The sequence below is a fragment of the Nicotiana attenuata genome, chromosome 2 (assembly GCF_001879085.1).
Source record: "Nicotiana attenuata strain UT chromosome 2, NIATTr2, whole genome shotgun sequence".
NCBI classification, from domain to species: Eukaryota; Viridiplantae; Streptophyta; class Magnoliopsida; order Solanales; family Solanaceae; genus Nicotiana; species Nicotiana attenuata.
Genome location: NC_031990.1, coordinates 34,996,139 through 35,009,632, shown reverse-complemented (window position 1 = coordinate 35,009,632; position 13,494 = coordinate 34,996,139). Strand labels below are relative to the sequence as shown.

Sequence of the window (13,494 nt, the reverse complement as noted above, 5' to 3'; positions counted from 1 at the left end):
CTGATAGGATTATCAATGGCACCAAAACTCATGCCATTCCCTATGGTTTCATTCTCACAACTGTGCTTGCACATTTCAAGGTACCTATGAAGAAGTGGGGTTAATACTCTGCTTGCTTGCGATTATGAAGTCAATGTCATTCTTATTGAACCTGGTTCATCTAAAAAGACACTATCAATAGCAAAGTCAGAGTCTTATTACAGGAGAGTGAGGCAAAGGATATTGAGATAGCAAGGCTGAAGACACGATTGGTTGAGGTAGAATCTGAGAGAGATGTTCTCAGAACTGAACTTGCAAGGGAAAAGGAGAAGAATGATGGAATTCTTCAAGACATGCTGAAATTTCTCCAAGAAAATAACCCAACCCCTACCTCTTCCAAGCCTTAAATCCTAACCTAGTGTAGATCAACCAGTGACCCAATTCGGGACGTTTTGTTTCTTTTGCTCATGTTTTCAGTATTTTTATTTCTTCTTATGCTTTGTGGTAGAATCTTATCAATCATTGATGAAATTCACTGCCTTTTGCTCTAACTGTTTGTTTATATTTCTTTGATGGTTAAAATTCTTAGCTTGATCTATGATGATTAATCCATGATTGCATTTGAAGTAGCCCCAGTGGCCATGAGTAAGTTTTAAAATCTGGTTATCTCACATTTTTTATGCAACTTTTCGATGATGCCAAAAGGGGGAAAAAAAGGTTGTGCTTTAAACAAGTGATGTTTACACTTTGAACAGTGATGTTTATAACCTAATGTACCTGGTCCTTGATGATAAGTGATATAAAGGAAAAATGTTTCTAACATTGTGTTGATGTTGAGCTGAGTTCTGGCAGGGCCTAAGTGTATGAAAAGCACAGTGTTTGTCATCATCAAAAAGGGGGAATTTGTTGGCCCAAGTAAAGGTTAGTTTTGAAGACTGACAAAGGAACTCAGACATGAACCAGGTCCATCCAGTGGTCCATCCCTCAGGTTCACAAAAACGGGCAGATTCAAGCATGTGGGTTGCACGTGAAGGAGATAAGCTTAACTTGGTGTATTTAATATCTCCTGATCGAAAAGGTTGCATAATTGATAAGGAGAATGAGTCTTTAATCAAAGAGAACACTATCCAAGATAGGGAAGGAGTTAGAAGTTGAAATCAACTAGAACTCTTCCACCAAGGAAGAGTTGCATCAGAACTCTAGTTATTTCTTCATCTACTAACTCTATAAATTGCAGGATGTTCTCACATTAAAATTTGTTGCACAAAAAACGCAGAAGTTAAACGTGAATTGAGAGCAAAATAGCAAGGCCTTTTGCAAGCAGTTCGTATGTGATTCAAGTGTGCAAACCTGAAGCTACATGAACCAGATTGAAGAACCAGCTCCATAAAGAGTTTTATGTGTCTTTCTTTATTTCTAGTTCAATTGTAGTAGGCATTTTTATATTGTACCTTTCAGCTTTATCTAGAAGCAATTGTAATAGGTATATTGAGTATTCAAGTTAGAGTTAACTTGAAAGTGTCGCAGCAGTTGAGGCTGTGTGCCACACTGGGATTAGAGTTTAATCCTTAGGTTTACAAGAGTTTGTATATGCTGTTTTTGGCTCAATGATTTTAGTGGAAGTTTGGGAAAATCTTACTGAGTAGTAGGTCGTGGTTTTTTCACCTTTTGAGCTAGGTGTTTTCCACGTAAAATCTCTGTGTTCATTATTTTATGTACTTTTAATTTCGCAAACAGTAGTAGTAAGTACACCTAGAAGAACCAGGTCCTTCCAGAAGCAGTTTAAGCGAAAAATTGAGTACCACACAAATCACCCCCCCCCCCCCTTATGTGGTATTGACGTTTAGAACATCAATTCTCTCCTTTTGAAACCTGATCACGAACTCTCGCAGCAACCCTGAGTCTCCTTGAGTGATTATGAAAATATCTAATTTCCTAGCTTGAACTTTCCTCGCTCCATCGTGCACTTTGACTAAAAAAAATATGCAAGCATTTCAAAAGAACCAATTGAGTGTTCGGGCAAAAGTGAATACCATATTAAAGCCTCTTTCTTTAGGGTTTCGCCAAATTTCTTAGCAAGACTGATTCGATCTCATGTGGAGCCAAATCGTTTCCCATTACAACTGTGGTATGAGTTGTAATGTGTTCCTGTGGATTTAATATTCCATTGTATTTTGGAATATCCGGCATCTTAAATCTCTTTGGGATCAGTTCCGGAGCCGCACTAGGTTTAAATGGCAATTTAATATAATTCTTCGAGTCCTGGCCTTTCAGGACCGGAGGTGCCCTTAGGATCTGATCCATCCGAGCGTAAAATTCACTAGCATTCTGATCCATTTGAGAATTATTTTCCTTATGAACCTCATGAGCTCGGTCTTGAAAGGATTGTCTGTGTTGTTTTCATTTCCAGATCTATTACCTGCACCACCTGCTTGATTGTTATTTGATCTAAATTCCCCTCTGGTAACAATATTACTGGTTCTTGGTGTCGTTTGATTCATAGGCACGCCAAGAGGGGCTCAAACTCCACCATTTGAATTGTTTGAAGCCACCGACAATGCTTGTTGAAGCTAATTCATTATCCGGTCCTGTCTTGAGAGATGGGTAATAATTTATTTTTGTTGTGCTCTCAAAAATTTTACGATATCGGCCATGGGCTCGTCATCCAAATTATCAGAGTTGGACTCCTCATACGTCGAGTGTTTCTTTCCACCCGACTCGGAGTTGATTCATTCCCACTAATATGGGTTTCACTTGTTGAATCATCCTATTGAGTACCCTCGTGCAAATTGTCCACATGTTCGTTGTTATTGTTAACACCAACGTTGAGCAAGTTGCTGACGTTATTCTGTGCCATAACTGGAGTATGCTTAAACAGAAAAACCTTTAAAGCACGTTAGTATAAGATGAACAGATCAAAATAACACCACAATTGTCTATGCCCCACGGTGGGTACCAAATTCTTTACCCTAAAAAAAGGTACAGTTAAATTTATAAACGTAATTTATAGACACGTGGATTAGATTGACCGGATTTAGTAAAGCAACAAAGTATAAAGGAAATAAAATATAATTAAAGAAAGAACAAGCCTGGACTTCAGATTGATCCCACAAGAACCAAGATTAATTGAAAAATCTCGATAACACTCGTATAACGCTTAAAAGAATGAGAGAAAGAATATTAGTCTTTGTAATTCAGGTATTTCGTCTTCTTCAATGACTACAAAGTTGCTATTTATATTTAAATGTGAGGAGACAAGATCCTTAAATCATGCTCTTCTTAAAGATAAATAAAATACCCTCTTGATGGTTGCATAATATTCGAAAATAAATGATATAATTTTCTGTAAAGGCTGCTCTTTTAATGATGTTCTCTTCAACCGGTGTCTTACTTTCTTCCCCGGCCTTTATGTCTTCGGAATTTGCACAATACCGATTATATACCTGTATCCGATACCAATTATCTGCCGATTCGTCTTCATCCTTTCATCACTTCCACGTGTCTGCTTGAAAAACATACACATATAAACTGTAACTTTTACCTAATACAATTACAGATAATGAATATAGAATTTGATTTCCATTCAAATAATGAATGAATGAATGAATGGTTTCCTTTACTAACTAGACTCTGAGACTCTCATCTTGACTTGAACTTTACAGTGTTTGAATTGCGTAGGTTTAAAGGCATTAATGGTTTAGATATAAATTAATTATTGAACAGAATAAAAGTTGATCAAAGAAATGTTGAATGAATTGATCGTAAATTATGAGATTTAAAAGAAGAATGTTTCGAGAATATTTTAATCGTTTAATATTTATCATAAATTATTAGTACTTTTATAATAAAATAAATATAGATAAAAACTTTAAAGATCGCGCATTAACTAGTATAAACATAAGTTGCAAATCAAAAAGTTAATCGTACACTAATGATGAAAACAAAACTATAATAACATGCTAAATTGTATATGTTCCACAAAAGAACATTGCAAATATCTATTGTGCTTATCCTTATCTTTAACAATCAACATACTAACCCAAAAAAAAAGGAACTAGTAATAATTATATACTGATAAACTAAAGAGAAAAGAACAAAAAGTAGATGGATAATGACAACCACCAACATCCTCTCTTTTACGTCTCTCATCCATAATCCCATATGTATAGCAGAGATCTGTGGGCAATATTAGTCTATAGTTTCTTTCTCCGCCCTAATTAGCAGCCAAAAATGCCTTCCACAACTCAGAACCCATATCTCCATACCCTTTTGGAATCAGCCCGTCCTTTCCTCCGTGGAGAGCTCGAATCTATCGACAGAGATCTTCCTTCCCTTGTCGCCGTCTTGCGTTCTGTGGGCGCCGGCGAGTGCTGGCACAAACATGGCAGCTTTCTCGATCACCTCATCGATATCTATAAGATTCTCAAACTCTGGAAAGCCCCTAACTCTGTTTGCCTTTGTGGCCTTTTCCACTCTGCTTACTCCAATTCCTATGTCAATCTCGCCATCTTCGATCCCTCCACAGGCCGTGACACTGTGCGTGCCCATGTTGGTGAAGCTGCTGAGAGGTTGATCTATCTTTTCTGCGTCGTCCCTCGTCAGCCCTTAATTCATGATGACCTCTTGTTTCACTACACTGATTCCCAACTTATCGAACACCTAAAGCATTCCGAGGTTTCTCTTAAGAATGCCAAGGAAAAGCATCTTTTCAACGGAGACGAACCATGGAGGAAGAAGTTGCAGTCTATTTTGCCAGCGGATGGCATAACAGTGAAGCACATAAAGACAGGGGAAGATGTGTTGGTTTCCAGGAGATTGGTAGCTGTGTTTCTTCTCATGACAATGGCTGATTTTAGTGATCAATTGTTTAATTTTCAGGATATCTTGTTTGATAACTCCAATGGTCGGTTGGAATTCTCTGGGAACAATTCCCAAATAAGTTTGTGGCCAGGGGATGGAAAGCCAGGGCTATGGATGAATTCCATATCAAGAATGGGAGCTCTTTACAGTCTGATAGTCAGAGAAGAAGACATGTTCACTGAGCAAAATGGCCATGTACAAGGCAGAGATGAAGAAATTGAGCTTGTGATTCCACCAGTCTTTGACAACTGCACGAGGGTTTTGGATGCAGAGTTGCAAAAAGAGGCAAGGGAATTGTATTGGGAAGGTGTTTGTGAAGCTTCCAAGAGAAGTTTGGATTGGGCTGAGGAGAGGTTGTTGACAAGTGTTGAGAAGAACCCTTTTGTGGGAGAGCCTCATGTGGTTTTGGGGCAGATCTATTTGAGCAAAGCCAAATTTGAAGAGGCAGAGAAAGAGGCTGAAAAAGGGCTAAGACTTATATTGGAGTGGGGGAGTCCATGGGACAAGAGGATGTCTTGGGAAGGTTGGGTTGCTTGGACTAGAGTTCTGTTGATGAAGGCTAAGGAGAAGTCTTGGCCACAACATTCATGGGGCATTCTTAATTTGGGTCTAGTTACTAAATGATTTTAGTTAAGGTATTAATCTCTGTTTCTGTTGGCTGGCATTTCTTAATTGCTGCTGAAATAATTGGTTTGTTTAGATTTTACTCGCTGGTGATCAAATTTTATTTCTCTTAGATGACTATAAATAAAACAATTAGAATTACCTTAACTAGTACGTTCATCTTGACAAGCATTTTCCCAGAATTCCAATCTAGTGAAACTCAGTTCTTGGCTCTTACACAACCTACTTGTTGTACTACCTTTCGCCAACCAAAAAAGAAAAAACCAAAAATAAGAATTACAACTCAACCTTTTCTCTTCCTCTTCGTTTCTCCTATGGAAAATGAACAATGAAAGATAGCCATTCCTCAGATAAGTGATAAGCTCATGTGGTTATTTTCGGTGTGTTTGGTATGAATGAACACATTTTCTGAAAAATATTTTCCAATAAGTACTTTGAAAAATATTTTTCTCATAAAATCATTTTCCTTCAATTGGAGAAAATGATTTCCCTATCAAAAAGAGGCAAAATATTTTTCAATAAGTATTTTGAAAAATATTTTTCTCATAAAATCATTTTCCTTCAATTGGAGTAAAATGATTTCCAGAAAAATATTTTCCAAAACTCTTTCTCAACCTTCGCCATCCCCTACTCCACCCCCCCCCCCCCGAACCCCAAACCATTGCTACTGCCACTTCGGCTCCTAGACCCCGACCTACCATCCTCCCCACACCTTACTCATTTCGTCTCATAGTATTTTTTTAAAATTTTTTTATGACCTAATCAAACACCCGGAAAATAAGTTAAAAACTACTTAATTTTCAAGAAAAACATTTTCCTCTAGTGTTCTTTCTCTGCATTACAGATGTAGAGGAAGAATTAGATGTTACAGTTACATGATAAGCTAGTTGAAGACCATGGAATTAATTTCACATAAATATTTCCTGCAAAACCATATTCCTTAGTTGGAGGTTTTTGTTAGCGACATGAATGGCACTCTCGAAAGCACCCTATACATTATCATATCCTATTAGATTGCAGTTGCCAATTTTATTTACTTGGGTCTTTAGACTGCCCGTGGGAGGGAATTAGGTTCATTCATTAAATTAAAATCCAACTCAACCATGACCCTAATTGCTAAACTAGGGCAGGAGTGTCTAAACTATTTATGGTGTACAATTTAAATTTACAACTTCACTTGTAACAATTTTTACTGCTACTTCATAATTTTTCCCCGCTTTTCGCCCCTGCACCGCTCTAAATTTCAAACAACAAATTGTCATAAAAAGCATTCTGACACTGCAATGAAACAAAGTTTTGTTATGCTCATCTGTTGTTAAAAATAAAATAAGAAAACCTATCTGAGGACGTTTTTCTCTGTGAACAAGAATTAATATGCTAAAAAAAAATAAAAAAATTAAGCACATATAAATGTCTCAAAGTGGACAAAAGGCAATGGTAATTGGTAAATACTCAAGAGAGTCTAGTCGAATAATCTATCTTTTGCAAAACTGAGGTAACCTCATTTACTATTCTAATCGTTGTCTTTATCTTCCACTTTCTCATTTACCAGAGGAACAAACTCTGACTTGTTCTTTGGAGGAATCTCTTGAGGCTGCTGTGAGAGAATGTGCCTCACATAACCATAGAATGTACATCCAACAAGTGTTACTCCACAGCCTAAGGCATTCATAGCTGAGATTGGGTTCCGGAATATCAGCCATGAACAAGTAACTGCCACAGCGACCTGTGAAAGTGGATTATCGCCACAAGAATTTCATATCGTCTCGATGCCAAAAGAAAGACTAAGAAGCAAGAATTTTGTATACTATTTGATTTCAACATGGAACTTGATTTGACACCTGAATATTAAAAGAGCGGTAACCACCTTAAGGTTTCCGGCAACATTGAAAGTGACAGCAGTTGTGGAGTGGATGACATAAAAAATAGAGAAGTTAAGGCAGAAAGCCAGCACTCCAGAGCCGAAAATAATAAACATGGATGGAACCACTGACGGGAAAGTGTATAACCATTCAACAACTCCAGCTCCTTCAAAGAGTAAAGCTGGCAGAGCCAATATCATAGTCGCAAAGGGAGCCATGTAGAAAACTGTGTTTATACTGAAGAACAACAACAAACCAACATTACTCTATGGCATTTTCTATTTCTTCTCGACAAACAGTGAGCTAAATAATTCATGTTATATATGTTTTCTATAATAATAAAATAAAGTAATAAAACACGAGGAAAGCATGAGAATTTTTACAAACCAACAACTGAAAGAGTACCAGTGCATATTAAAAATGCTTGCTAACAATCAGATTGAAGCTATAGGTTTTCAGATGTTAGTTTAATAGTTCAGGGGCGTAGCCGCAATACTAGTTGCGGGTTCGGCAGAACCCTGTAGCTTTTGTTCAAATCCTATATTTGTATTATGAAATCCAATGGATATGTACAAACTATTAATTTAGAACCCAGTCACTTAAAAAGATTATAATCCCGAACCCATACTGTTCAAATCCTAGCTTCGCCTTTGAGTTCAGCATCTCCTTGTCCATAACATATATAAGAAACATAGAGCAAGGCGGATGCAGTATTATCCAAGATGGTTCCTTCTTTTTTTCAAATAGTTCATGAACCATAATTCAATTATGAGAAAAATAAGAATAAGAAATAAGAAAGAATAGCATCAAAGATTTGTTGTTTAGAAAAGAAAACAAAAATAGAGCGACGGAGCCATTTGGTTTACGGTCTAGTTATGCGAGGATCATAATATGTAGGGATTGTTTATGCAGTGAACATTAAGGTATAAATTTTTATGCAGTGAATAACAAAACAAAGATTGTTATCAAGTGAATAATAATACATGTTGTTAAGTAGGAATAAGCTAATTTAAGGACATTTTCGTCTTCATATGCATTTATCCACGTAGCGGTAATACATACCGCATAGGTATTAGTAACGCAGAGCTAAAATTGGGAGAAAAAAAGACTAGAGCAGTTAACCCAGTTATACAGGAAACCAAACATCGTAATAGGTATACGGAGAATCCATTGGTAATGCAGAGTACTATGTTGCAAACTAAGAGTTGTATTAGTTATGCAGAACTTTATGTTAGATATTATTTTCCCTTATGTTAGACCTTGATTGGTATGTGTTACACCTGACGACAAAGGTAAGTTTCTGAGCCAATCAATTTAGCAGGGGATTAGTCATTTCCGGACAAGATTTTTTGACCAAAATTATTCCAATTATCACCTGTTTTACTAGTAACGTTTGACTGGGTACAAGAACAGTGGTAAAAGTTCTGTTACATCTCAAGCAATTCCTTTTAATTGACATGGTAGAGGATTACATATATTATCTAAAAGGAGGGGCAGAAAGAGGTAGGTACATAGTACCTGTCAAATTTGTAGCCATGCAGCAAAGACTCCGCTAGAATAGTTTTTGTAGAAGTAGCAAGACAGCCAAATAACGCAGCACAGAACCCAAACATGTTGAAACTGAGCTCAGTAACAGAAGTTAGCAGAATTCCTCCAACAATGGGAATCAAAGAAGTCCAGATCCTCCAGTCAAAGTTCTTTCTCCAAACTAGCCACTGCAGAATCACTGTTCAAACGCAGTTATCCGAAGCAAAATAGGTTAAGGAGTGGTTAAGAAGAGGCCTCGGGAAGGGCTTTGAGGTTCAAGCTTTACCTGTTGTTGCAGGAGTAAATGACTTTATGGTCTGCATGAAAGAGACAGGAATGTATCGCAGACTTACATTCCCCAAGACTATGTTGACACAGAACACAAATGACATGGGAAAAATTCTTCTCCACCGATCTGCGGGTTCAACCACGATGAGTTGCTTAAGTTTGAGCACTTTAATTGCCAGGTATGCACCAATAGCTGAGCATATGAAGTGTACGCAAGATACTGTCAATGGAAATTTAAAATCCAGTTTCTGCAAAGACGGGTAGAGTATACAATTATAAGAAGAGATATTGCAAGAAAACATTACATGTGTACAACATGCTCATACCCTCTTTCCAGAATATCAACCTTGCAGTTATTATTCAAAACGGACGTTAAGTTTCTTTGCCCCATATAAAGTAGTTCTTAGTTTCCCCGGGAAAAAAAAAAGAGAAGAGAAAAGTAGAAATCACACATACTAAAATATATCAACCTAAAATGCTGAAAAATTCCACCAAGAAGGCACGTCCTCATTTGCAGACAATAAACTCAAGTATTACTCATTTTAAGCGTAACAACCAGAATTCTGATTGGTGTGTACCAACTAATGCTATCAACCTTAGAACTGGGTTTGGGGTATGGGCACAGGCAATAGTGGGAGAGTGACAGTGGTGTGCAAAATAAGGTCTGTTATCATTTACAAGGCACTGTGATTTAGATCAGAGAGGAAGCCAGACGAGAGCGAATGTTCCAGTGTTTGCTGTCAGATACAATGAGAGAGAGAGAGAGAGTGTGTGTGTGTGTGTGTGTTGACTTAAGACTTAAGACATGGACAGTAATGAAAGCGAGAATAGCGCCTGGCAGAGGCCTTTGGATGGTTAGTCAAACTGGATTAATTATGTAACAACAAGAAACATGTGTCTCTTGATATTTGTGACTTGTGAGGCTCAGTTTGAGCCTTAGCAAGGAACACTGGGCAATATTTCTTCTCCTATATCTTTTCTTTTTCTGCTTCCATATCATAACAACGATAGAGCAATAATCAAAACATAAAGTCGCAAGATTCTTCAAAGAAAAATGGAAATGAAAAACACTTGCATCACCAAACTCCAAAGAATCCATCTATTACCACATTTAAGAAAAACCATCATATCTAACACATACACACATGAGAAATGCAGTTTGTGCACATGCACCAGCAATAGGCAAAAAGCTTCTGGATCTAACCATCATCTAAGCAATGTAATTGTCATCTAAATAAAAGAAGAAAGAGAATAACAGCAGCCATATAGTTTTGAACCATGCGCCACTGGCCCTTAGGATTTCTCGGCTATCAAAAAAAATGACGGCATGCATATAAGAGGCAATCAATGTAAAAGCCTAACATGAGAAGATAATGTTAACAGCTTATTCTACATCATGAGAAAGGTGCTTGCAGAAATATTAGAGGTCCCGTTACACTAAATATTAGTGGTTGAATGACGAAGGCATGGAAATTTTAATTAGATGGGTAAACTTGGGAAGGGAATCATAATACTACTTTTTCTCGTATGTGGAGAACTTGAGTGTGCTAAAATCAGAAGCTACTCAATCTCAATCCTTGAATCAGCAAGTCAGTTTTACAGTCATTGACGTAGATTACCCTGAGTTACTCAATATGACTCCTGACTGAATCATGTTTATATCCATAATGTAATGTGATATCTGGACCATTCCAAGCACATGAGAAGTTGCAAGCTCTTGATATTATGAACATTAGTAAACTGTGGATCAACTGATGAAAAATTTCACCAACAAAAGAAAAAGGTGCCTAACTGGGAGAGAAGCAATCTTCCCCGATCAAGATCAAGAGAACACATGGAAAAATGGGTAAATATAACTAGGTAGCTGTACCTGTCTAAAGTTTTCCCAGTTTGCCACCTCCATCCAAGAGGGGCAGGGTGTGAAGCCATACGTCACCCAGAAAATAAAAAGACACACAGGATGTCAAGAGACCTGTTCAGGTCAAACTACAATATACTAAAATGACTGATCCAAGAAAGATTCTAAACCTGTCTTTTGGGCAAATATGAGTAAAAAATATGAGAAATTGGATATGACTCAGCAAGCTAGTTGCTAGATGTGTAGGCGACATTAAACTGTTTATCAACTGTTATTGTTCCTCATTACAATTCAGTTGAGGTTTACTTGGTAGTCTCAGGAATAACAAGGGCAATTCTATGAGTAAAAAGTGTAAATTTCTGAAGTTTACAACGGTAAGTGTTTCTCCTGAACTTCATAAAACATATGAGCACCTATTGGAGACTAGTATAACTGCATAGCTTCCTTAATTTTCCATACAACAAGGAAATGCCAAGTAGAGAATAATTATGTACTAGACATTTTCCTTTCAGTTGTAGTACACAGAAGCAAGTAAGACATAGTTTTTCTCCTAGCTTTTCCTAGTAGTGTAAATTCGGAACTGTTCAACTCTCACAGTAAGGACTTTTCTTTTTAGTAAGGTAGACTTATTCCGAGACAGATAAAAGGAAAGGTGGAATACCTGGGAAAGTCGACTCAATTAGGAACATCTAAACCATTTGGATATTACTTTCACACTGACCTTCTCAACCCAAGATTTATTTATCTGGAAAGGCCATTTGCAACATTTTCGGGTTCCTTGTGTACAAACTCTTGGTTATTACCTGAATGCGTTAGAATTATCCAAATATTGGGTTATTATCTGCACATCCTACTTCGTTAAATTTGAAATTTTGCATTTGTTTGTTAATTCTCTTCCAGAAGTATTAAGTTGGAGCATTTTAATACTCCAAAACTGCTTTTTAATTATGTTAATCTACATTCTCTTAGTTTGAAGCTCACTTGTCTCTCAGTTTCCGGGTTTATATGCGAACAACTGAATTATCATTGTTCAGAGGTTATACTCACATTTGTGGACATTAGGGGAGATTGGCACATTGTCCATGCCTCACATAAAATCCATTAACCGGCAGATGTTTTAATACTACAACATGTTACTGGAAGGATTCGAACTTCAAGGAAGGGAATGACTAAACTCAAATCACTCAACAACAACAACTAGTACGCCTCAGTCCCAAGCAAAGTTGACTTCAAAATCTAACTGATTATCAATGACTTTGCAACTTTTACTAATTAAAGGAAGAATGGAAGGAAAAATATGCCCGACGGAATTTTTAACATACCCTATAGTTCATCGATATGCAAGAAATCAGCCATATATACAACAACAGCAACAGCAACAACAACAACAACAACATACCCAGTATTATCCTACACCGTGGGATCTGGGGAGGGTAGTGTGTAAGCAGACCTTATGCCTACCTTGTGAGAATAGAGAGGTTGTTTCCAATAGACCCTCCGCTCAATAAAGCATAAGCACCACATTAATGAAAATATAGAGAAGAAGGGACAGTACCAAAAAGCCATATAAAAGGAGAATAAAAACAACAAGACAGTAATGTGATCAACAATGAATATATACAGACGCACACACACATTTCTCAACTATTTTAAAACTATGTAATGTAGCATAATTTAAGGCTGATGAGATCGCAGATAAAACCAATTCTAAAATAAATCAAAGTTTCAAGAATATTTCAGATACACTACCACAATGGCATAAGAAAGAAAGAAAGAAAAAACAGACCTGAAAGATCCATTTGTTCATGATAATAACAGCTACATTAAAGCACCACCATTGAACAATAGCAAAAATGGATCGAATCACAGTCCACTGGCATAACACACTTTCCTCCATTTCTCTAGCCCCCTATCTTAAAAATGAGCTAAATTGGAAACGGGTCAGAAGCCAATGAGTCAGTCATCTATAGAGAAATATAGAGGAAAACAGGAGAAAAATATGATAAGACTAAAGGAGGATTAATGCAACCGTAAAGAGTATAAGTAATTAATACAGAATAATGTCTTGTCTTTTGTTTTTAAGGAAATGGAACATCTCTCCAATAGTATTTTAGTACGCCATATAAGGACTTGACACGTTTCCTGGATTTCGTAAGCCTAGAATATTCATTGGACAATTGTACTTGAGAGCATTAGGGGAGTCCGAAACCAAAATGTTGCTATTTTGGACTCAAAACACATAAATAGGTGTAAAAAACAAAAGGTAATAAAAATATATATAGCGCCAGAAATAGTGGCGCTATATATAAACGGTAACAGCACCGTTAATATATAACGCCATTATTTCTGGCGCTATACACTGTCAGTGATATAACGCCATTATTTCTGGCGTTATACACTGACAGTGATATAGCGCCAGAAAGAGTGGCGTTATATCCTTTTTTTTCCTGCCCAGTGTCACACCTCCTTTTTACTTACTACACCCGCAAGGGTATA

At 37.0% G+C, this 13,494-nt stretch overlaps 2 protein-coding genes across 2 annotated transcripts; one reads left to right on the top strand and one right to left on the bottom strand.

The window, feature by feature from the left end:
• Positions 4,069 to 7,102, top strand: LOC109207068. The gene is made up of 2 exons (XM_019369953.1): positions 4,069 to 5,474; positions 7,016 to 7,102. The coding sequence occupies exon 1, from the start codon at positions 4,210 to 4,212 to the stop codon at positions 5,461 to 5,463; it is 1,254 nt and encodes a 417-aa protein (XP_019225498.1). The 5' UTR covers positions 4,069 to 4,209; the 3' UTR covers positions 5,464 to 5,474; positions 7,016 to 7,102.
• Positions 6,748 to 13,054, bottom strand: LOC109207078 (GDP-mannose transporter GONST5-like). Its single transcript, XM_019369963.1, has 5 exons — positions 12,785 to 13,054; positions 9,139 to 9,388; positions 8,844 to 9,051; positions 7,331 to 7,562; positions 6,748 to 7,189 (listed from the first exon to the last, which is right to left on the bottom strand). The coding sequence occupies exons 1-5, from the start codon at positions 12,893 to 12,895 to the stop codon at positions 6,977 to 6,979; spliced, it is 1,014 nt and encodes a 337-aa protein (XP_019225508.1). The 5' UTR covers positions 12,896 to 13,054; the 3' UTR covers positions 6,748 to 6,976.

What these genes read in the sequence shown, in the direction of transcription:
- LOC109207078 (XM_019369963.1), bottom strand. Translation starts at nt 12,895, where the DNA reads ATGGAGGAAAGTGTGTTATGCCAGTGGACTGTGATTCGATCCATTTTT. An exon ending in ATTTACTCCTGCAACAACAG is followed by an intron (nt 9,052 to 9,138) that starts GTAAAGCTTGAA and finishes GCGTTTGAACAG; the next exon opens with TGATTCTGCAGTGGCTAGTT. An exon ending in ATGTTGCCGGAAACCTTAAG is followed by an intron (nt 7,190 to 7,330) that starts GTGGTTACCGCT and finishes CCACTTTCACAG; the next exon opens with GTCGCTGTGGCAGTTACTTG.
- LOC109207068 (XM_019369953.1), top strand. Translation starts at nt 4,210, where the DNA reads ATGCCTTCCACAACTCAGAACCCATATCTCCATACCCTTTTGGAATCA.